This window comes from Nannobrachium achirus (genome assembly GCF_963921795.1).
Source record: "Nannobrachium achirus genome assembly, chromosome: 2".
In the NCBI taxonomy this organism is placed as follows: Eukaryota; Metazoa; Chordata; class Actinopteri; order Myctophiformes; family Myctophidae; genus Nannobrachium; species Nannobrachium achirus.
In genome coordinates this window covers 32,735,154-32,760,549 of record NC_137811.1, presented here as the reverse complement: position 1 = coordinate 32,760,549, position 25,396 = coordinate 32,735,154, and the positions used below count along the sequence as shown (strand labels likewise).

Below are 25,396 nucleotides of genomic sequence, written 5' to 3'. Positions count from 1 at the left end.
AGCGGCATGGATTTCTACACAGAGAGGGCAATTCTTTTAACATAAGATGCTGCATTCTAGTTCAGGAGAGTTTAGACAAGGCAATTCTCTTGAATGCTGCCTTCAGGTATGGCATGGAAAGAGGACATTTGCATTTCTTTCAGTCAAGCCTCCTTTGATGTCTATGTCTGCACGTGCCTGAGAGCAGCTATTCTTAGCATGCACCACATCTGTACGATGATAGTACAGTGAATTATATTCGCTTGTCAGTAGGGCTGTCACAATATGACATTTTACATGACGATTAATTGTCACGCAAATAATTGGCGATTAACTATTTAATTGTGTTTTTGTCGTTGATAATTACATTTCTGTTTGGCTTTTAGGCTTTGAAGTTGTACATGGTAGATATGACACATAACCTAAATATACAAAGAAATTACTGACATATTTGACAACTTACTACTTAAAAAATAACTTTGATAGTGGAAATAGCCGATCTACAAGCTCACAACGCGTCGCGATGCGACGCGTTGTGAGCTTGTAGATCTGCTATTTCCACTATTTTTGAATTTCTTAAAAATATATGAACATTTTTCAACATGAAAACGATTATGACGATTATGAAAAATAATCACGATTATGTCAAATAATCACGATTAGACGATTATGTAATAATTGTGACAGCCCTACTTGTCAGTTTTTCTTCCACACAACTGGTCGTGCGTGCTTGAGTGTGATCTCCAATTCACAAATGTGTTTTTCTCTCCATTCTCTCGTTCTCATCCTAGACGTGGTCAAGTCGGGGGACAGGCAAAAGCTTGCCAAGGAGCGACGGGAAGAGAAGGCCAAATATCTGGGTAAGTTGAGGCAATGGTGGTTGGAAGACAAGTCCTTTACACAGGCACAGAGCTCCCCCTAGTGTATGGGGTGGAAAGGGTTGTTATTTTGGTTCTAAGTTACATATGGCATGCACATTTAGCCAGAAACGTTGGGCTAAAGCATAAAGGGATAATTTTGGCTTGGATATAATTGCATCTGTGATAAATGAAAACCAAGGCGACGTTTTTACCAGTGACTGTCAAAAAGCATTAATCTTCCTGCATGCATGCTCAGCAACTCATTTGCAGTTTCAAAACAATAGCTTCTTTCTTGTGTTTTTTGACTGTGCTTTACCTTTTGGCTTTAAAACATTACTTTAACCAAATATCAGAATGCATATCGATGCAAAATTTCACTAAACCTTTGCACAAAATGTTTGACGTGAAAACGACAGTCTTATTGTGTTTGTTTGTTTGTTGACTTATTTGTTGACTTGTTGTCACAGCACGAGTGTTCACTTATGAAGTCTAATTTATACGTCATTGTGTAGCGTGTCGCTTGTCAACAATGGATTTTCAAGCAGGAAGAAAATCACTTATTGTCAGTAAGCAACACGCCATACGATAAGTTTCACTTAGGATTAAGACATGGCTGTCTCACACACTACCCGCCCGGCAAAAGTGACACACCGCTGGCGCACTGCTTTGCATGATTGACAGTTGCCTTTGTCTTCTCTTTCACTTCCTCCCCCATTGCAGAAGAGCTCACCCAGTTACAAGGTAAGCCACTCACCTATGTGTCGTGATGGTGATGGTGGTTGTTATCGTCGTGGTGGTGGTGGTAGAGGACTCTTTAACGTTGTTGTTGTTTTCATTTGATGGGTTGGTTTAATTCATTCTGAGTGCCTTTGCTTAGGTCACTTGTTTTATCTTTTTCTTTTTTTAATTACTTGATCATACTACAGCATCACACAAAAGCATCAAAAGTTGCAGATCTACAAGCTCTTTGTGCCCCGTTTTGAGCTTGTAGATCTGCTATTTTTTATTTGAATCCTAAAAACTCCTAATGGCTTAAGCCTAAATGTGTTTCATCTAATTAATGTAGCGCCAGACTGATTAACATGTCCCATAATGTCTCACAAACCCTAACCCTAACCCACAAGCAGTAGGCTGCAGCAAACACTCGTATTCAGATTAAGCAAAACGTTAAATGCCCCTTGTTTGAACTTTTGTGCTATGCGGCAGGCAGCCATAGAGACCACGGGTCCACAACGTTTATTCCATTTCTTTTTGAAGATAACATACACACCACAAAACCTGCTCTGATTACAATCTTCCTGCAGAAATGAGAGGGTTTTACAAACATTGGAAGACAGATTTAGCTTGGCTGTGAATTTGCACTTCAACAACTAAAAGAAAGAAATATGACGGCTACCTACAGTAAAAAGGCTATATCAAGAATGAGAAATGTGTGTGAATTCACTTATCTTCACTTCCATGGCAAGTGGAATGAGTGTCTCTTTTCAGAGGTGCTGACTGATCTTCACATTGATAGTATCTCATATGTTGCATTGTTGGTGTGCATGTTTTCCCCTTGTGCCATCCGAGTATCGCACGTTAATGTCTTCATCGTTAATCATTCCTTAAAACATAAAGCCAGAGCAGTACCAGTAATACTACTGTCTGTAGATGTCTAGAAATATGCTCATATCATTTATAAAGAAAAGTGTAGTACATTTGGAATTATAACTTGATTTGTAGCAGTCTGAACACATTTGCCTAGCTCATTGGTCCTCAAAGTGGGGTCCCAGAGGTCTTTGGGGGAGTTCCAGGGGGTCGCAATTGTCACAATCATTTTAACCATTTTATCCATTCATTCATAATATATGTTGGCTTTTCTCACAGCGCGTCACTTCATGCAAGCTTGTACATTTTTGAAATCTTTTGAAAATAGCTCAAATGTTTTTGGATCATTTTGAATTTTTAACACAAATCTTCTCAAATCAGGTGGGGGTCCCCAGCCAATTATGAATCACATTAGGGGTCCTTGACATGAAATGGTTTGACATCCACTGGACTAGCTTATACGTAAGCCTGTAATAGTAAATGCTGAAGGCTGTATTATGCAGGTCACAGCTGAAAACGTTGCCTAAAATAACATATGATGTGTATTTGCAGCACTGAACAGTGTCCTCCCTTCACATTTATTCTGCATATCTTGAAACACTGGGCTTGCCGGATGGTATGGTCCTAACTCCTAATCTAATATTCGCGTTCAAACCAGGATAAGAGATAAGATTCTGCCAAAGCTTGTGTTTTCAATCTCCGCTTGAAAGGGATCTCGGCTGTCGGTAAAAAGATTTGCTTTTGAGGGTTAAAAGTAGGGGAGAATGTTTAAAACATATTTAGTTTACCCCTTATTTATTTGAACTAACTATTCCTTTGGTTATCACATGTATGTAATTTTAGTGATACTGATATCATAATAGAAACGCCCTTCCATGTTTACACTTGCTGTAAGCTGCTCTGCAGTATCATCCATCTATCCAAAGTATAGCCTAAACATGAAAAATGCAAATATGTTGTGGATATTCCCTCTTGTGTTCAAGTCATGCTGACTAACGTGTGTCAGTCTCACCAATTTTGAGAGTGCTGAATCAGAGTTTGGGCTGAGGCTCCTTTCTGGTCATGGCTGTCTGTGGTGGAGGGACATGCATACGTAATGAGACCAGGGAGGGAGCAGCACTAAGTTAATGACTAATTAATGACTATAGAAAGCCCAGATGTTGAGTCGAGTGTCAAAAGCTGATAACTTGCCAGGGAGAGGAACTTATTTATAGAACAACCAGGACGAGGAAGTAGATCATTCTGAACTCTTAAGTAATAGAAGATCATGTGCATAGAAATACTCCTCACAGGCTAGACTAGCTTGTCATTGATAGGACTGAGTGAAGATAATGTTTTAATATTATCTTAATGTACTTTTTAATCTTCTAAGCATATATACTGTATGGTTTGTAGTTCTGAAACCTGGATGGCAGTTGAAATGGGTTCCCTTACCATGTTTCCATTGCTTTTCCCTATAGGGTTTCCATTTATGTATAAAATAAGGTATATAGTTCACATAAGCCCTTTTTGTTATGCTATAGAGGATATATAAGATGCATCTTTAGAGCATATTTGCTTCTTAAAAACTCAAGCCAGCCAGTCATTGCCCAATTCTATCTGGCCAAAACGCCTACAAAGCCTGGGCGGCATTGCTTTCTTAAAAAATAACTTATTTAAAACAAAGTGCTGCACACGGCCACCACATACTGGTGGGAGTCGTCATGTCACACTCACACTGTCAGGCTGTGACATGGAGGAGAGAGGGGAGGAGCTTTTATGACCGAAAGCTGTAGAATTTCAGCCTTGAATGTCGTCGCTGTGAGCGATATTTGTGTTCCTAGGATGAGCAGGACAAAAACATGAGCCAGCAGTGAGGCTATTTCGTCTTCCCTCTGCCCTTGCTTGTTGCCCTGTGTAAAGCTGTGAAGTGCAAACGATAAATCCAAGTCTCCCCCATGCTGACCTCCTTCCAACCCCTTACAGCGTTTGCTCCGCCAGAAGTTAATTGTGTAGCTTTTGTCAAGTCAAACTGCTTTCTTCAAGATCTAGCAACTTGAAGCTGAAATCTGCAGTGCAGCTGATAAGATGCTTCTCCCCCCTAGCACGCTGCACAGCGGTGTAGCATCGCATGAAAAGCCCAGCTGTGTGCCTGGTGATAAATCTTAGCATTACTCCATCATCCAACAGTACCACAACCACCCCGCCCCACGCAGAAGACTACGAATCTGATAAGCGCTAGAAAACCAGTTGCTTCTGTAGCATCAGCTGCTTGCAAGAACTAAGCCACGGCTCTTCTACAGAAGCCGATTCTTCTTGTAGGTTTTTAAATCTGTGGCTTCATAGAAATATGGAGGGCTGTGCATACAGCGCCGCCACCGCTGAATGCTGCATAATACCGTCTTTACACCGACTTTGAACGGCTCAGGGGATGGGGAGATTATTACCATATCAAAGCACATGGTTTATTGCGGCTGACATTGGAGCTTGATACGATTAGCCGGATACCGTGTCAGTTTAGGAGTATAGTATCATAGCACAATGGAGCGTTCTGTGGAGAAAAAAAGTTAAGTAATTTAATTTAGGAGTATAGTATCATAGCACAATGGAGCGTTCTGTGGAGAAAAAAACTTAAGTAATTTAATTTAATTTTTCTCACAAAGAATGCTTTGGAAATGGTGCAAAAGAAACATTTGTGTCGCAACTTTTGGATAAATTATGTCAGTGCATGTGGCAAGAAAGTATTTTTCCTGATAGAAGTTACTTTTCTGATGTCGGCACAGCATTACAAAAACATCTACCGGTAATTGAAAATGAAGAGGTGCACTGAACCATGCAGTCATAATACTGGTAGTCACACCTTTTTTTAATGGATAGAACCATTAAAAGCGAGTGGGGCACAGAGAGAGAGAAAGTGAATGAATGTGGGCCCCACGTTCTGGTACCCCCTTGTTACCTGCCCCGTCCAGCCCTCATGACTCCCTCTCCTGTCCCCTGCACCTCCCTAGCCTCTAAGAAGAACCAGTGGCTGGAGAAGGAGGAGAGAGCACGGCAGCTGAGAGAGCAGCAGCTGGAAGAACGCCGCAGGAGGCTGGAGGAGCAGCGGCTCAAGGCGGAGAAGCGCCGCGCCGCCCTGGAAGAGAGGCAGAAACAGAAAATGGAGAAGAACAAGGTATATAGATCCATAAAATATCAAATGTCAGATTTCCAGGTTATGCTTATAAGACATTATTTCACCATTCAGTTCAGAGATATTACTCAAAGAGAAAGAAAGAGCTCTGTAACCAACTGTCTACTTACTGTAGGCCTCCAAGCAGAGGTTACTCAGTTTCAGATTTGGTAAATGGCTTTGAATTATCCAAGGGGGTTTATATTTAAGCGAATGATATGCTTTCAACATATTCTATGAAAGGGGTCCAGGTTTTAATGTATCTGTCTTTAGAGCCATTCCGGTTGTATCTTTTTTTTTTTTTTAAGGGAATCATAGAGAGTACCTCCTTTAGCCATTGTTTGAATGTGGGAGGTTTAACCGACTTCCATTGTCTAAGTATCAGTCTACGAGCAAGCAGCGTTGTGAATGCAACACGTTGTCTTTTTTAATGATATGCTTAACTTGCATAGTACCAGGAGTCCCAAGGTGGGGGATACAGTGTTGTCTACCGTCCCAGAAAATGTTTAAAAAATCATCAACAAATGTCAACTAACCATTTAATTTGGTGACCAATGACCACGTGCTCACGTATATACAAGCTCAGGTCGTGCTTGTGGGAGGGAATATACGATATTCCCTCTAAAAAAAACCTAGAACACGCCACTGTGGGGCTAGTGTCCCAAAACTCTTTGCCCTGTCAACAATCCCACCCAAGAGACGGCTTTAGACAAACACTGACGTGTGCACACTCATCATAGCATAATTGAGGGTTGGATTGTTTATGTGTGAGGTTAAGTTCCAACAATTGTAAAACTAATGCTGACGCTTGCATGGAGAGGGCAGTGAAGCGTTGACCCCTGTTCATGTTTTTATTGATTTGTAAGTGTATCTTGACCTTTGTTGTTGCTCACAGCTCATGTCTAATCAATATATCATTGCCCAGTTTACATGATGCTCATATATTAACTGTGTGCTGTGCTCTGTAATTGACCGAAACCTCTCTTCCTGTTGCCCCCGTGTCCAGGAGCGCTACGAGGCGGCCATCCAGCGGTCCACCAAGAAGACCTGGGCAGAGATCCGACAGCAGAGGTGGTCCTGGGCCGGGGCCCTCAGCCAGAACTCCAACCAGAGTGAGTATCCTGTTCCAACAATAACCTGCTGAATACACACATCCCCTTATTGTAGGGGCGTGACTAACTTTTCCTGTCAAGGGATACAAGTTCAGCTCCTGACATTAATGCTAGTGCATTTTTAAGCTCTATAGCTGGCTACTGTATGTACTGCAGTACATCACTCGACCAGTCAGTTTTTTTCAGAACCTTGGGGACTCCTCTACCTTTTACCACTGTGTTGGCCTCAATCATCTCCGTACAGCTCGCTACATCCTCATTATCTCATGACATGGTACATTATTAATATTGTTTGATTAGATCACTCATGTTGAATCACGTGCATTCATGATGACATGTCTCAGTAGTCTCATTACCCTGCAGAGGAAATTTGGTCTGATCGTAAGATACAGTGTAAGGTTGGGTCATGAGACATGGGATCACTGATGCCTAATAGCTGCAAGCAACTCTTAGATCCTATTTTTAATATCTGGAAAAGTCTTTTGTTTCATAAAGATCCACCATAGACATGTTAGGAGCTACTTTCTGTCAATAAATTCTGTGCAGGGGATTCTTTTTCTAAGTGTTGGAGTTTGGAAGTGATCGTTAACAATAACGCAACGTCCTGCTGCCTGCTGCGTTATGTGCAATTTCGAAATGGGTGGCACGCAGGACCAAGTTTAACGTTGTTTAATACAATCAGATCTGACTTATCCGTTTGGATGTATGGGCTGTCAAGGGTTGGTATTGCAACTCTAGATTCCAAATATTAAAAATAGAATCTAAGAGTTGCTTGCGGCTGTGACGGCTATAGACATTACGCTGAAGAGCTTGGCATGAGCAGGCAATATAATTATTGACCGTGTAGGGTACGAACGATGTATCTATCTTTCTTTATAACTGAGGTCATATTTTAAGTGGGGTGGGGGGATGACGTACTGTACATGGGACAAATTGTCCCTTGGTAAGATTTGGTTGGGTAATGGCTGTTTGTCTCCTACAACAACAGCCGTAATGGCCTAAGTTGGTCTAATCTGAGCTCACAGAAGTTCTTTAGTCAAAATCATGTGCAAGGTTTTGGATATGATGAATTGATGATAGTCATTGATGCTGTCTAAATAAATATATACTTTTATTCCCCTTTGGTCTGCATTCTGAGTCATTCCCCTCACCTTAGTTGACCACTTCCTCTGATATTAGCTAGTTATTTTGCCAGCAGATTAGTTTGCTTCTTAAATATTGCTCCATGCTCATTAGCCCCTGGCATGTCCAGACTTTTATCGAACGCACATTACGAATATGTATTCTGCTTTATTGCAGCAGCAGTAGCAGTAGTCGCAGTAAGCCAGGTTCTATCGACCGGTGACAGAGAATGCTGTATGTGGTTGCTTAATGTTTATCTGGCATTGATTCATGTCCTGACATGGCCCTGTCAACAAGCCTGGGCCCTCAGATCGCAGTCCTCAGTGTCCAATCCATAGTGTCCTCCTGGTACAGCTGCAGAAAATGTAGAGGAGTTATGTAGCATGATGGATGGTGTCAAATAATGTGTGCCAGCCTCCGCACTCGCATCTCTAAATCTAAAGGGACCCACTGCGTCTTATGCCATCTAATCAACTCCGCCACCCTCACATATGCCATAGCATGGGAATTATGGACAGTTAAATTTATGAAGCTCACACTCGCTCTTCCTTCCTTCCTTCCTGCCTGCCTGCCTGCATGTCTGTCAGATGATGACAGTAAACGGCTGTAAACAACAGGCTGCAGTGGACGGGAGTTATTTAGGAAATACTCCAGAGAGACAGTCGTCGCCTTGGCTTACGGACAAAAAGAGCATTGTGCTTCCTCTTTACCAGCCCCATGTATCAGAATAAAGCCATTGAGGCCAGGCCAGACTTAATACTTCCATTACGGTAATGTTCTCTGAACAATGTCTGGTGGTGTTTTAGGGAGAGCTCAGTTAATCATTTGATTGGAGTGCATTAAGAGGGATATGGAACTGGAAATTGATGAATGGGTGGAAAAGGAGGAAGACAGGGAGAAAGGATTTTTAATCTGCAGTGCTCTTGAGTTTGTTGCAGAGATTTTTGTATATCAAGTTTGTCATAGAAAGGTTTAGATACAGTAGATGCAAATACTTGGCCGTGGCATTATTCTGAATCGAGGCTATTCCTCTCTCTCAAAGTGTCAGCAAACCGCTTCAACCGTGAAATTAATACTACGCCCAGGTGCTGGCTATTTCCCTGCAGTCGTTTGTAGCTTGTTCTATGCTTCAACAAGGGTCGCAAATGGTCAGAAACTTTATAGTATATTTATTTACTGTGTAACTTCTTTTATTAAACAAAAGTATTTTTTGGAATAATCTTTCACTGTTATACTTTTTCCAATACCCTGAGGAAGACTGCTACAGTCGAAACATTGGTTATCTAAATAAATTATTTGCATTGTGGCTGCATCATTTTATCTTTATTATCTGCGTGGTCAGCACCTCACCAACATAGGTGTGCGCTCCTCCTTTTGTGCTTTCTTGATATTTTTCCTAATAACTATTCCACACAAATTTGCGTTTGATGACTATATTTATTTATGTATATTTCTTAGCATTAATAAATACTGTTTCTGATGACGTGTTTTTTCAGCCTTATTGACAAATTAAACTACTATGCTGAATGTTCCAAAATGTTAACAATTTTGGAGATTTTCAGTAATGGGGTAAAATACCTTTTATATAATTATCTTATTTTGAGTGAAAATATAATGCATCCCTGGCCTGCGCTGTGCACTCAGTGCAGTGCACCTCCCAATTTCACCTGTATGGATAATTTGCCAGCATCCCTCATGCATTCTTCCATCACATTTACAGATTATTCACAGCATCTAGCATACTACTGAAATGCAGTGCTATTGAGCTCACATGCACCACATAACACTACATGCTTTCGTTGAAAGCATGTAGTAATTAGGTAGGTTGACATTATGCTTACTGTATGTATCATGTATGTATGTATGCTTACAATATGGTAAAAGGTTTACAGCCTGTGAAAAATAACCAATTCAGATGAAAAGTTTGTTCTTTCATAGGATTTCTCTTTTTTTTCTCTCAAATATTTTTCTCCTCAAGGCTCGTTCTGAATACATTTTTATTTTGACACGCTGTCTGAATTAATATTTTAATGTCCACTTTCACGTAACTTTTCAAGTTATGCAGGTGGAATAAGAAAAAATAAGAAATACTGGGGGGGAGTCATTTTATCGAATATGGCCTACTTACTTGTGTAACATTAGCTATATGTTAACCACATGAATCCTGGCATTTATTTCATAGTAGAATTTCTTTTGGTTGAAATAGCTGATGTACAAGTTTGTGAGGTTGTAGATCGGCTATTTTTTTAGCAGTGGTTCTCAATCTTTTCAGGTTGTCACCCCCAAAATCATATTTGAACTTGGGAACCCCCACCCCTCAGAAGGGGACCAAATATAAACCCCCATGGGGGGTCTCTGGTCAGTATATAGGGTTTAAGTGGTTAATATTGCATGTGATGGTGCAGTATATTTTAAACAGAAGCACCATTCCACAGGAAGGTTCCCGTTTCCCTCTCAGTAATCATGTGACCCAGTGTGAACATCTTGTGTTGGCGTACTCTCTTGGCTTCTCAGGCAGGTGCTCCCTGTCGGCGGTCAACCTGCCCAAACACGTGGACTCGGTTATAAACAAGCGTCTCTCCAAGTCCTCTGCCACCCTCTGGAACTCGCCCAGTAGAAGTAAGACCACATCCTGGGGAAAACGTCTGTCCACCCGCCCTCCTCTCTTCCCCGCCTCCCTGTCTTCCGTTCCTCACCGCCCGCCGTCAGCCACCTCAGCACCCTTCCATCGTCTTTTAGGATTTCAGTTGTTTTCCGTTCCGTTTCCCCTTCCTGAGTTCACTCGTTCTCCTGTGCTTGGTGGTTGACCACTTGAATCATTTCCACCTTCCAAATCCACTATGAGTTTTGACTTTTTATTCTCGCAAGATTTTGGCCTTGGTTGGTGTTTTATTTTATTTTATTTTTTGGGTGAATGGGGGGCATCTTTCCTCTGCATTTTTCTCACGTTCATATGTTCATATGAATATGTTTTAATACGCACAGTGTCATTATATTTTAATGTGATTGTCTGGGTCATATCCTTGGTGGTTCATTTTGTGTGGTGATGGTCATTTTCATTCCTGGTGTGTTTATACTGTCAAATGGGTCTCCCTTATATTTGTATTAATTTGCATCATGCCCTGCTGGCTAACCATTTTTATCCATTTGAAGGTGTGGAGGTGAGTGGGATTTTGTATCGGCAACCATGCAAATCAACCATAGACTATTTATCATATCTTATATACAGTAAGAGTTCAGAGCTGTCCACAGGTTCAACCCTCACAGAGTGTTAGCGGAGTGCAGGTGCATGAGTCCCTTCTTTTAGAAAGCGAACTGGGTCGCTGTGTACCCTTGCAAAAATTAGAAAGACGTGTTTGAGAAAGTGAAGTCAGATGGCCGAGTGGTGAGTCGGCATTTTTGCCATAATGTGCTCTTCCCTGGAGCAACACTGCTAGAAAACAGACAAAAGGTGAAAGCACAGGCCTCGTCTGTCCCTCCAAGCCAGACTCGTTCTCCCCTTTTCTCCCTCTATTTCTGTTTCTTCCTCTCTTGCTTTCTCTCTAGCATGCTCTTGCCCTCTTTCTTCCATCTTGTTTCATGTTTATTATGCTCTTTTGTCCTCTGAGGTCAAAAAATTTGAATCATTCTTCAGTCTCTCTTTCATTCTTTTCTCTCTCAATGCTCTGCCGCACAAACCTTAGTATTCAGGACAGGATGCCGCTGCATTTTGCAGTTCCTCAGTAGTCCAAGAAGCGTCTCTCTCACTACCCCAAGAAACTGCTGACGAGTCTCGGCACAAAGCCCCGGTTCTTTGACTCTCTGTTCAAGGCTGGAGTTATAAATATCTCATTCATTGTCTAGACAAGTATTTCAAATCTTCATGTCTCCCATGGGTGATGGCAGAGCAGCTCAGGGCTACAGTATGTAGGAAGACGTCTACTGATCTAGTTTCTTACATCTTTTTTCGTGTGTGGTAATCTCTTTGGGTGTCATTAAACTGTTATTGGTGGGTGATTGTTGTTCTACAGAAGCATGGTGGTTCTTAACATTGGGGCTTCTTTGCAGCTTGTAGACACGGGCATATTCCTGCCTTGAAATTGAGCATGGGATGGGGTTTCTTTCTATTTTTGTTTTCTTATACCAGGGTATCATTTAAAATGTCCACAGTCAATACTCCTTTGTCTCCCTGCTGTTTTGATCATCTTAATAAGCTCCTATAGAATTACAAAGCTGAGCTGAGTTGTGATTTGAACCCTGGCATTGGATCAGTGACCTCTTCCTGGCTGAATGAGAGATGTGACACCTTGCTGTTTGTCCCCTCAGACCGTAGCCTGGCATTGAGCCCATGGGAAAGCAGTATTGTGGATCGACTGATGACGCCCACCCTGTCCTTCCTGGCTCGAAGCCGCAGTGCGGCCAGTGTCCTCAGTAACGGCAAGGATGGACGTAAGTAGACATGCAGTACTATATGGCGGTGGTTCTCGCAGTAAGGTCAGAGGACCCCAAGGGATCCTTGCAGGGGTTCTAGTGGGTCTCTGGCAAAATGAGGAACAGGTTAACCACGTTAGTCTTATTGGATACTAATAATAGCTGCTGTGATCTACAATCACAAGGCGTTGTGACACTTTGCGAGCTTGTAGATTGTCTGTTTTTGATACATAAACATGAACATTAATCCAAATATTCTTTAATAAGGGTCCCTGCTCAAATATTTTCAGGTGGTGGTCCGCAGTCAAATGCATACAAGGGCGTCCTTGACATGAAAATGTTTCAGAAGATAACTAATGCTTTACGGAATTGTGCATTTCTAGCATCGCATGGTGACCATTCACCACTGTGAGTCCACTGCCGATGTACGAATAATGAACGTTACTTGTCTGACGTCCCTCAGAATCCCCCCTGTGCCCCCGCTCCGCCTCAGCCAGCCCGCTGACCCTGTGTGCCCACCGGCCCCACCACCGCTGCTCCGACCGCTGGAGGGTGACTTCCAGCACGCCAGACATCACGCAGCGCCAGCACAGACGCAGCTCTGCACCCGTATGTCCGCCATGTTGGCTTGTTTTATGGTCACTTACAAGCTGCATTGGTACCATGTTGACAATACAGAGTCCAAACAGAGTCCAAATTGAACAAACACATGCAATATGAAATGTAATATGAAATACAGCATGAAATGTGATACAGGAATCCGCAACACAAAGCATATCCACCCACACTGACTGAAGTCATATGGTTTGTTTGCTGCCAAGAGGCTGATCATTTACTTGACAAAAATATCACAAAATCCTCTCTCTGCTTAATCTCTCTAACATTTTTGCAGCCTGGTATCCTGTAGTCTTTTTCTTGTAGTATTTTGTTTGATATGCAGGAGCTTTTCTCAGCAATGTTTTTGTTTTATTTTAGAAATCTCTATTAATCTTGCACAGAAACATGAACACAAACAAACAAACAGAACGCAAAGGAAGTTACATTATGGTCATGTGCTCATTTTCGAATTATAATTATTATTTTTTGTTTGTTTTCATAGCTGGATAAAAATAAGAAAGAGAAGAAAGACAAGGAGCGGGAGAATGAGAAGGAGAAAATCGCCATCACTAAAGAGAAGGTGTTGAAGAAGAGACAGTCTCTACCAAGTATGAGACACAGACCTGATCCAAGGTAAGACTTTAACAAAATGTCTTTGACTAATCTCTTCATTACACACTCATGAGAGTCAGCGTCAGTTTTAAGAAAGTTTATTTCGGGGCGCCCGTTGGTGGCGCATACCACATAGGCATTGATGCCTGACGGCGTCGTGGGTTCCATTCCCGATCCGGGTTGACCTTGGCCCATGTCACTCCCCATCTCTCCCCCCAATTTCCTGTCGGTCTACTGTCCTATCAAATAAAGGCATAAAAGCCCCAAATATTATTTCCCCCCAAGTAGGTAATAGTCAATGTATCATTATGTATTATTAAATGAGGCTAGGAATCGAATGAAGGGAATAAACTTCAAATCTGATCATTGCTACAGTAATAACTTGCACCAACGTTCACATTATTTCTCTAACTCTGCTAATGCAAAAAATGGGTCTTCGCTTTTGTTATCTGCAGCTAAGATTATGATAGATAAACCATTACTGATCCTGAGGGAAATTGAGTTGTCACAGCAGCACAACAGTAAGGATGAAACACGGCTACATAAGGGTACAGATTTAGTAGTAGCAACTGTTAAAATAAGATAACGATAGTGAAAGACTTGATGTCCAACCTGGCCATCTGTGCCAGCACTGGTCAGGTGTGCATAATTAATGAACCATTATAGATAAAAATAGATGCATAAGAGGAATTATTATTCACAGGCTTGTGCCGTGCAATTATTGATTAAATTATGCATTTCCTTTCCCCCTCTTTGGTCTTCCAAGAAATGTCAATAGTGTCTTGCTATCAAAGAGAATACCAGCACTCGCAGAAAAGTGCTTAAGGCACTTTTATTTAGTTGGCACGGGCAGCATACAGCTAATGCTGCCTGTGACAACCAATGCAAATCCCCTTCAGGACATTTCCGTGAGTGCTGGCGTTCTCTTTGATTGTGCATCCGGTAAGAAACTATCAAGTTGGAAGAAAGGAGTTATGCTTGCATTGCATTCTATTGCAAATACTTTCAGTACTGCCATGAACAACAGTCCTTTGGCTCGCTATTAAATTCTCCACTCCACTCCTTAACGCTATTTAAGGCAAGAGTAGCGTGAAGCCCGGAAGAGATCAGTACAACTATTAACAACTCATCACATAGAACATATGCTGGCCTGTCAGCATTTACCACTTGTGAAAACTGTATTCAGGGGTTAAGGTTCTCAGTCCTGGGGACTGATTTCAGTCTTGAGGATTCCTTAGGGGCTATTTCTGAGATCAGTGCAGATCCGCAAAAAATAAATAAATAAGGGGGAGGTGTACGTAGTGATGGCTGCGGCGTGAATGACAAATTCGTCAAAACGCTAGTCAAGTGATCTCCAAACTAATAATATAATTTCAAGAGTATTTGACTAGCATAGAATACAACATAACTTCAGAAGATACTTCTATAAAATGAAGCACACACATTCAGTCAAGGCAGTTCAGAACTTCAGGGAAACAACCCAAATATTGGTGTGTGCTGCAGGGACTATGTTTCAAAAATCTCATATTGTGACATGGTCTGAAAATAAATCTCAGTCTTGGGATTATTTTTGGCTTTAACTGCTGTGTATTCCACTGCCTTCTATTCTTAAAATGGCATTTGAAGAAAATTCTATATATTGTGCTCTCCACACAAAGATTTACATTCAAGAATAACTTGTACATAGTGTAAATGTCCTGTGCTGAAAATAGCCAATCTGCAAGCCCATGCAACGCATTGTGAGCTTGTAGATTGGCTATTTCCATCGTGTCGCACTGATGTGGGACAGGGTATAAATTCAGTGTCAGAATCCCATGACCTCCCAATGATAACCTCATCTGAGGCCAACAACAACTAGGTCAACACTCAGTGAAGGTGCGACAGTGTTTATGGTTATTTCATTCACTAATTGAGTCTAGGCAAGGAGCTAAAAGCATGGCATGCCAGTCTGAGAGGGGACAGATCGGTCATAGTCAACCCCTAGGCCACAGGAATTAATTGGCTACGGGACAGAGTGGAGGGAGAATGGAGTGCTTCTGACTCAACAGAAATGGTCTAGTAGGACCTGGCAGTGGCAAAGAGTCATGGAGGGAAACCGTGTTCTCCGCAGTAATGGATGTTTCCCTGCTGCTGAATGCCACTCTGCTGCCCACTCACTGTGCTAGGAACCAGACCCATAATGCACTTAGAGGAGTGATGCAATGCTTCAAGTGCATTGTGTGTTTTGAATTTGCTGGGCTGAGGTCACGATTTCTTGAGTGCTGGTTAAGGACAACGGTACATCGTATCATTTGTATGTATTTGTACACTTATGCTATAGAACTGGATGTCTGTATGTGGTAGACATCAGGAGTGTTCTATGGGAGGTTTTTGGGAAATGTTGTTGATTTTATCTTAGCCATAAAACAATGTAATAATGAATCATTACATTTTTATTTGCAGATTAGTACATACAAACAGTGCAGGGTTTACATTAGTACATCATGTCAAATGTAATTTTTCAGTCCATTTCAAAGTCAGTTTTCTGTGGTGTCATTCTTTTGGGTTTTGTATACAGTCCATTTTTCCCATTTCTCAAGGAATATTTCTTGTAACCTGAGTTTGTGGGTAAATCTCTCCATCACATATATTTCCTCCACAATGCACAGCCACTGCTCACAGTTGGAGGGTCACTCTTGTACCACAATCTTGTGATTGCTTTTTTGCTGGCTGCCAGCAGCACCTTGACCAGATGCATGTCTTCCCTGTGTGTTTTCCTGTGTCAGGTTTCCTAGATACAGCACCACACTTGTTTTCGGTATTTCGTATTTCAGTATCTCCTTTATTACTGACCATATATCATCACAATATTTGTCCATTTTTGGGCAATTCCAAAATATGTGTTCGTGGTCTGCAACTCAGCATCCACGTATATTTTCTGCTGTAAAGTTTCCTCTGATCTTTGGAGTTGAAATATCTGATGGCGTTCTTCCAGTAAAATTCCCTCCACATTCTCGAGCTTGTGGCTGTATCCTCTTACAAATATTATACCAATCCTCCTCTGCAATCTGCACCCCAAATCCTACTTCCCATTTCTCTTTGACATATAAGGTAGAGGCCTTCTTACTTGTCGTCAGTCCCTGATAAAGGGCTGTAGGCCTGAACCATTATTTTGATTAGTGGATTTTCCATCCAGCTGAATATCCTTATAGCAATGAAAATATATGTATTTTTCTCTCCTCCTTTTTCTCCAGCCCCAGTCCTTTATCAAGACGGCCTTCGTCTCCAGCGACTCCCAAGGGCAGAACCTCGTCTCCCAGCCCCGCTGCCTCCCCGAGCCCCAAGCCCCTGGGCGGCCGGAGCAGCCCCTCCACCCCCAAGGCCAGGCCCAAGAGGGCCAGGACTCCTGCCAGGATAGTCCACAACCGCACGTCCTCTCCCATCCCCTTGGAGAGGGTCAGGGAGCCCCGCAGGCCTCCCACCCCAGAGAGCAGTAGGAGTGAGTACAAGACAGAGCTGGTGGTGATGATAAGTGGTTGCAGACAGTATGTCCTTTCACTGCATACTGTAGTACTGGCTCGACTTCACTCGTTGTCCATTAGACCAGTGGTTCTCAACCTGTGGGTCGGGACCCCTAGGGGGGTCCCCAAATTATTTTGGGGGGTTCGCCAGATGATTAACTTAACGTGCAACACTGTTTTCTCACTCAACAGTAAACAAACCAACATAAAGTTTAAGTGCATAGACTAGAGGGTATCTGCCCATTTCTAAAGTGACAATTTAAGGACTTTTTAATACCTCATTAGCCAAATTGTCAAATATTAGAGGCAGAAATTGTGAAAATAGCCGATCTGCATGCTCACATGTTGTGAGCATGAAGATCTGTTATTTTCACAATAGAACCGTGTTATACAAAATGTAATCCCTCAACTCTTAGTGCTCGTCAGGTTGGGGGGGTCCCCAGTTAAAATATGATTATTTTGGGGGTCGCTGCCGGAAATGCGAAAGTGTACTGACTGGTCAGAGATACAGTAATTGTCACTAGCGTGATTGCATCACAATGGATTCTCCCGAATATTGTTAACGGTTGTTAACATTGTACAGCACCAATACGCTCTAGGGTCTACTGACTATACTTTTATTTTAGATCTTAAGCACTGTTCACATTGAGCATGACAACTATAACTATAGATACGTTGGGAAGTGGATGGCCTGAGTCCACGCCACAACTGTAACAACAAAGATGGTCGTGAGCGAACTGGAACATATAAATAAAAATGACATTTCTTTAGATTTAGGCTTTGAAGTTGCACAGGGCATATGAAAAATAAAACTTTTCAACTTGGAAACGATTATAACGATTATGTAAAATAATCAGAATTATCTGAAATAATAGATTAGGCGATTATGTAATAATGGTGACAGGCCTAGAGATGAGGAAAGATTATGAATAGCTAGTCTCGCGTGGCCAGACTGTTGCATCCCACAATTTGCAAATGCTTCTGTCATACAGTCTGGGGAGTGGAAGCTCTGATCATGAGAGAGCGATAAAGTGTGTGTGTTTCATTTGTACATTAGCGCACATTTATCCTAATATATAAATCAAAATCATCTAAGCATATTAAGCTTGCTGCTTAGCAGAAATGATATTTTAAAATATCTTTTCGTGAACGGAAATGCCAGCTTCCGTTACTCTGATTTCAGGAGGTGTAGTTTCAGACTCTATAGTGTTCGGAGATTGTGGAACAGTTGTCTGGTTATGCGAGACTAATGAATAGATAACACTAGCTGGTATGCTACAGTAGCTGTCATTTCATACTGAATTTCCCCCTTGGGATAATAAAGTTATCTATCTATGTTCATCTAAGGTAGGCTACAGCTATCAGCTCCTTATAATTAGAGTCGGATTAGAGTCAGATTATCCATATGTTGCATGTGTCTTTCGGCACCACTGAGATGGAGATCTCTCTTTCTCCCTCTGTGTGGGCTCTGACACAGCTGGACTGCTTGTTGCTGTTTGGTGCCACTGTTTACAGAATAAATCTTGCAGCCGCTCACACAATTATAGTTCTAGTTATCGTGCTTGGCGTGACCGGTCCTTTGTTCTACACTTGGAACCATCTTTTCATTCGTCACTTCTTAAAGAGACTCTATGTACTTTGTCTCATAAGAGATATTAGTCACTGTGGCTGAGTCATACTGTAATATTTTAATACACTGAGAGTTGTTATACTGGCATTGGCTTTGCTTCCCATGACTGGGGAAGAATGGATTTGAATTTGGAATCTCTCCCCTATTGGAAAATGTGAATGAGCATGTGGAAACTCAGTATATCTGTCAGAGTGCTGCAGCCGAGCCAAGCAAAGATTACCATCAGACTCAATTATGCATGGTACCGCACAGCACAGCTCTTTAGTCGGAGCCTTGTCCCTCAAGCACCAAGAGGCTGTGATAATCGGCCTTAATTATGTCATTATAAGCTTCTAAAACACAAGCAATAGCTTGTCCAAATGCTTGATTTGCGTATCTGGGAGAAAAGTATATAAAATGACTTTAAAAGTTGCTGAGAGATGGATCTGCACAGATGTGTCGAAAGTAGTAATAATGGTCCCTGCTGTTGTCTCCTTTGAGAGCCAAAATATGCACTCGTATAGAATCAGCATTCTGTACTTGTGACAGACTCACTTAAAGCTCCGCTTAGTGATACAAATGTAATGTACGTCCAAATGGGTGGCCCAATCATGAAAACTCTAAAATTGCAGTTTTTAATTGAGGATGGGGTCTAGGTGATGATTATTTTAAACTGTATTTCCTGTATTCTGAAGCTGTAATGGTTTTGGTTATTGATGTTGGTGTATGTCTACTGTAATAGTCTTTTAACATCAGAGTAAAACAGCTATATATTGAATCATAATGGAGTAAGACGGTTGCAAGTAGCATATTTTTCATCTGCAAATCAAAGTCTTATAGAATATATCTAAATATAAAAAACAAATCTCAGTGCCTTTAATATCCATCCCTCTCCACACCTTGTTTTCCTGGTTTAGGCTCTCCTACGGTTCCTGCCATTGCCGTATCATCCTCGGCTTCTGCCACACCTTCTCCGCCGAGTGCACCAATCACAACCTCCGCCACCACCACGCCCTCGGTGCCTGACCAGGTGCAATCGGCGCCCAGTGTTCCTGCACCGTCACCGCCCGCCCCCTCCCCATCCCCCGCCCCCTCCCCAGCAACCAAGCCCATGGCGGGCACCAACAACCCGGAGGAGGCCGGCCGCATCCTGGCGGAGAAACGCCGGCAGGCCCGCGAACAGAGGGAGAGGGAGGAGCTGGAGCGCCGTGAGCAGGAGGAGAAGGAGAGGTTAATGCCTTTTAACACATTATACTTGAGGCCCATTCTAAAAACACCCTCTAAAATCTAAATCCTAACCTTTTTTAAAGCGTTTTTCTGAAAACAATTTTTACTCACTTTTTAATACCGTTGTTGTCGACGGGAGAAAAAAAAAGAAAAAACTTGAAATACTGAAAATAGCCAAATAGTAGCCTACAAGTGCACAACGCCTCACATCGCGAAAAAAGAAAAAACATTTGAAACATCATATATGCCCTGATGAATAAGACCCAGAGAGGTCGAAACATGTTGGCTTTTATTATTTGATAATGAAATAAAGTACCCAGTTTTTACGTCCGCTCCCTTCCTTTTTAACTTTTTGAGTGCTCGGATTGCTCCTCTCTTTTCTAAGTTTTATCCCACTTATCCTGGAAGCACCCACTACACGTTTTTAACTTTGCTGTTACCCCTTGAGCACCTAGTTTTTCTTGTTCTTCGATTTGAAACTTGGAGTTGCAAGGTTTCTGCCCCGACAGTGACGATGTATAGTAACAACTAAAATGACACGGATGCTTTCCCATATAGGCTTTCCAGGACTAAATGGGTCCAAATGGGGCCAGTGCAAGCTTTGGCCTTGGCCCATCACACAACCATCAAACTCCAGCTAGGCAGAAGGCTGGGTACTGTTAGATGAAATTAGTTTTTAGAGGCCGCAGTGCAAGCTGCCAAATCACCCTCCAGTGTGTTCTCGTGCTTGCTTTACCAAATTTGTCCTTTCCAACCACGATGTCTTCACTACTCGGAACGCGACAGGCGGTCCTTAATGGCATATAAAAACAGGCCATGTGATGAATCATTAAAATGCTATATTAATGATGTCACCTTCATGCCATATAAAATGAGTTTACTGAGCCAAGCATTCCAATTAGTCAAAGAGACATTGCAGCCGTGCTGTTAATTCCTATCTAGTTGTGCTTCACTGTGTATTGTGTACACACTTGTAGTAGTCAGGGAACCAGTTAAGTATCTTTTCTTTCTTTCTTCATGCACATGACTTCAATATATTTGTTGATAGCTATTTTTTTAAATGATTGATTGCGATGCTGAACGGGTTTCCCTCATATTGTTGATGGTTTGTGCAACTAGATGATACTACTGTATAACAACTGTTATAACCATATTACAAAAGAGAATGCCCAATTTGATTACAATATTAGAGTTAAACATTAACTTAAACGTGAATAAAATATGTGCTTAACTTTGATTACATACTTTTAGTTTAGTCCTAATTCCTCAATGTTACACAATATGTGACGGAATAAACATTGCTTTGTTTTTTATACAGTACAGAAAAGCTCCCCATTTAAAGATCTCTTGTAAAATGACGATGACATCAGTATATGACCTACCTGTCATGTCCTATCATGTGTGCTCCTCAATGAGTCCTCACAAAGCGGAGGCGATGTCTGTGTGTGTATGCACATTTATATCCCCCTGGGGGCGTGGGTGGTTGACATTAATATGACAGCTTAAGTTCCTCTCTCCAATAAGGTTGGCAAGCTTTAAAGGATTGGCCATGGCGTGTGCCAGCCCTACTGTGTCACAATGTAACTGTACGTGTCCAAAGCCAGCGTGGGCTCCTGTTGTCACTCACTGTCATCATTAGTCGCATATCCAACGTTTCCGTTTTCCCAAAACACTCATTTCCTGATTTCCTTGGCCTGTGCTGCACTATAAAATGCCAATTCAAGCCTTCAATACAATGGAGTGCTTTTGTTTGTACTGTATCTCGGTTACAAGAGATTGATATACACTTCACGCTGTTTGACCACATTCACACAGTCCAGCGGTTTTGATATTGGCAGACTGATAGTTTGAATATAGCGTATCTAAAAGCTCCAAATTGATGTGAGCTTGTAGATCGTCTGTTTTCGACTTCGGCTGTCATTTCCACTTATACTTGAGAAACACCTCTCTGCATTATACTGTAGGACAGCCTTGCCTAATGCCTCTCATTCTTCATCCCCCCAGGGTCCTGAGAGAGGAGCGAATAGCCAGGGAGGCAGAGGAGAGCAGACTCAGGGAGGAGGAGGCCCGCGTCATGGCCGAAGAACAGCGGAAGAGGGACGAGCTCCAACGCCTGCAGGAGGAGAAGGAGGCGCTGGAGAGAGCCAAGGCCGAGCAGGAGGAGAACGAACGCCTACAGAAACAGGTAAGCAGACTTTCACATTTCCAGGAGCTCCCTGATCTATCTTGAGGCAAGCTTGAATAATGTTGGTACACTATAATTGACCCTTAACATTTTTACACTCTCTGAGTTACATTAACATTTATGGGGCGCCCGCTGTCCTACTGGTCCAGGCTTAACCTCTCCTACCAGGCTTTCTGAGAGAAAGCCTGGTGTTCGTTCACAACAGACCGTTTGGTTTCCGCCTAGAGCACGGAAACCACTAGAAGAAGCGGCGTCGATTTGATTTGGTTCCCCCTGTTTGTTTCCCCAATCCCTATTAAAATGCTCAAGTAGCCTAGTGTAGTCTTGCCAGTCGCTAAAAGTTGGACTAAAAGATACATATACCAGACAAATCTTTCAAAAGCAAAACTACTCCGCATCAAGGAGTTTATTAGGTAGGCCCTAAAAGTGTGTCCTTGAGCGCAGGGGAATATTTTGGGTTAAAACTGAATCCGGTTTGATCTTTCCGGCAAATTGTAGTCCTTTGAGTACTACAACATGACGTTTTGTGGTTTCCGCCCCAGACCGGTTACAAACCTGAAAAGTGAAGTGATCCCAGACTAGTCCAGGCTTATACCACATATACTCTGATGCCTGACAGCGTGTCGTGGCGTGGGTTCGATTCCCGATCCCGACGACGTAGTAGAACATACACACAGCAAGCGGGAGAGAATTTTCTGCCAGCCTTGGGAATCGGACCCGTGACAACACTGTCTGGCATCATAGCCTATGTAGTACGCACTTAACAAACATGCCCATCTTGGCCCCCGTATCAGTAGAACACACTGACCTCAGTGAACTGGGTTTAAGCTGGACCAAGCTCATAAACATGACAACCATTCAAATGTCAACGTTTAGCAGAAGGTTGTTTACGACATTCATAGCGGCGGCTAGTCCGTTGTATCATGATTTTGCTTGAGGAGACATCGTAGATTCCAGCCACAGCTGCTGTTGCTTGTCTAGCAGGATCAAGACACCCTCAGTCACACAAGAATGCATACACACCAAACACACAATGAAAAGCACACAAAGGTGTACACAGACACCAAATATCTTCACAGCTTCCCCAGGCAGTTAAGCTGTTATGCATCACACCAATGGATGGTCTAGTGGTAAAGATGCTGGCCAGTAACCCAAAAGTCTCAGGTTCCTTCCCCAGCACCAACAGGAGGGTGTGTTCCAGTTGTGTTGACTGGAGGTCGGCTGGTATTATGTCTACAGTGCCCATCATCTCTGCCCAAGTGCCCTCTAGCAAGGCACTGAACCCCCAAACTGCTCCAGGGCATATGGGGGACTGTGTATCCAATTGCCTTGACATTGACAATATAGTTACAGTATATTCTTCTAACTTAGCACACAACCTCTTATGGGCATTCATTCTGCACTTCTCTATAGGACATTACCGCTGTCCCCTGCCTCAGTCACTGTCTCAACACTCCTCTTCGAAAACACCATCCAGTCTTTGTCCTCATCAATGTTGTTTGTTGTCTGGGACAGTAATATACCCTAATCCCAAACAGTTGAGCTAATGATTAGTAACATTGAGTGGATTCCTTTTATCTTTCAGCAGGTGTTGATAAAACCAGCTGAGCATTGCAATGTTGACTCACAGCTGTTGACTGGATTTCGCTGAGGTGCAGTGGAAGGGAATTAACGTTAACAAGTACACAGTTCCACTGAACCAAAAAGAAAAGCAGTCACTCACTGTGACTGAGGTGGTTTGATTATCCTGCAAACCTGACTCTGCTATCTCTGTAATGGTTTCTCTTATTCACAAACCACCCTTTGCCACCCCCCGGTGGACTGTCAAGGAAGTGCCATTTGTGGTTGAACATGGTTCAATTACACTGCATGCCGAGTATTGCGTTGCATTTTTTAAATGCCCCTCGTGATAGGCACTTAAATGTTGAAAATGGATACTTTGGCCCGAAGGTAAAGGAAAATGACTCTTGTGGGCAAACGATAACTGCAGAGGACAACCACACCCTTTGACATGTTTATTTTGGTTGAGTCGCCCACCGCCTCCCCACCCTTTTCTTTTTTTGCGTGACATAAAAAAAACAGTTGTTGGATTACCGCCTGTGTGTGTTTGTGTGTGTGTTGCAGAAAGAGGAGGCTGAGGCTAAAGCCCGGGAGGAAGCGGAGAAGCAGCGTCTGGAGAGAGAGAAACACTTTCAGAAGGAGGAGCAGGAAAGACTGGAGAGGAAGAAGGTAGGACATCCACTGTTCTCCCAGCTGTACTGTAGGGCTGGGCTCAATTCACCTTTAAAAGCCATTTAGGCCTAGAATTATTTAATGCTCACAGGGCAGCACCGAGTGCCGCGCTGCGAGTGCCGCGCTGCGAGCTTGTATATCTGCTATTTTTGAAAAATCGTGAAGATTTGTGCAGGTCTTTGAATATTTTGACCCGCTTCTGTAAGTGTCTTCTAAATCCTTCTAAAGGTTTTTTAGAAAAACTTATGTTTCTATGTCAGTGGTTCTCAAACTTTTCCATGTCAAGGACCCCCCAATATTTAGTTCCAGGGACCCCCCCAGAAGCAAAATGTGAGTTTGCTTTAAAAATACATATATTCAAAGATTTGCACACATTTTCAAGACTGGTATAGCTGCTATGTTTCAATAGTTAAAGCATTAAATAATTCTAGGCCCAATTCACCACCCTTAACATAACATTTGTAGAGCGTCCATTCTCACTCCATTCTCAGGTGTTTATATATACTAGTATACAGTATATCTCTTAACATACACAAAAGAGAGTGGGCGGTCCGCTCCCCTCTCTGTATATTTTCCTTCTATTTAGAGGGTTTGTGAAACATGGTGAAGTGGAGCGAGCCACAGGAAGGAGGCATGGCGGATTGGCTCCTGGGCCAGGGCTGTCTGGTGGGGAAAAAAGGCCCAACCACTCAACTATATGGACAGACACTTAATCATGTCTTAAGATGGGATGAAAGCAACTTTTTTACAAGACTTTCCTTGTTATTGAATCTTTAAGAAACTGCTTCCTGAATTTAATTGAACTGCCTCCAACTCGGTCATCTTAACGATCTTAGGCACAAGTCTCTGAGTAACGAATGAATTAAATGTAATCAATCGGAGCAGTGAGAGAGCCTCTCCCTTTCACTCACTTCAGACATAATAAACAGAAACATTTACTCTATATTAGCTGCCTTTCAACTTGCCACCGTTATTAAAGCAAGTTTGGGTCCTTCTTGCAGCCAAGATGAATGATGTTTTTGGCTTAGCCTGTCCCAAATAGGCCGTCTGTGTGTTATGATTAAAATGGGCTCACAGCCTGTGTGTGTGTGTGTGTGTGTGTGTGTGTGTGGGGGGGGGGGTGGGGGGGGGGGTCGGACTATATATAAACCATAATGATGGAGCCCTAGCTGAGCCGTGTGTGTGTGTGCACGTGCAGATGTCTTCGTGTATGCGT

The 25,396-nt window shown here is 42.5% G+C and overlaps 1 protein-coding gene across 4 annotated transcripts in view; it reads left to right on the top strand.

Moving 5' to 3' along the window:
- map7d1a (MAP7 domain containing 1a) overlaps positions 1-25,396 on the top strand; it is a 66,986-nt gene that overhangs the window by 29,555 nt on the left and 12,035 nt on the right. The window contains exons 3-14 of one of the 4 annotated variants that reach the window (XM_080737367.1): positions 771-839; positions 1,560-1,580; positions 5,414-5,577; positions 6,581-6,686; positions 10,323-10,427; positions 12,114-12,236; positions 12,682-12,827; positions 13,318-13,448; positions 16,661-16,905; positions 19,454-19,766; positions 21,768-21,948; positions 24,073-24,177. In XM_080737367.1, the coding sequence (XP_080593493.1) occupies positions 771-839; positions 1,560-1,580; positions 5,414-5,577; positions 6,581-6,686; positions 10,323-10,427; positions 12,114-12,236; positions 12,682-12,827; positions 13,318-13,448; positions 16,661-16,905; positions 19,454-19,766; positions 21,768-21,948; positions 24,073-24,177 (1,709 nt within the window). The remainder of the gene's footprint in view (positions 1-770; positions 840-1,559; positions 1,581-5,413; positions 5,578-6,580; positions 6,687-10,322; positions 10,428-12,113; positions 12,237-12,681; positions 12,828-13,317; positions 13,449-16,660; positions 16,906-19,453; positions 19,767-21,767; positions 21,949-24,072; positions 24,178-25,396) is intronic. The other 3 variants (XM_080737368.1, XM_080737369.1, XM_080737370.1) reach the window with 3 other exon arrangements.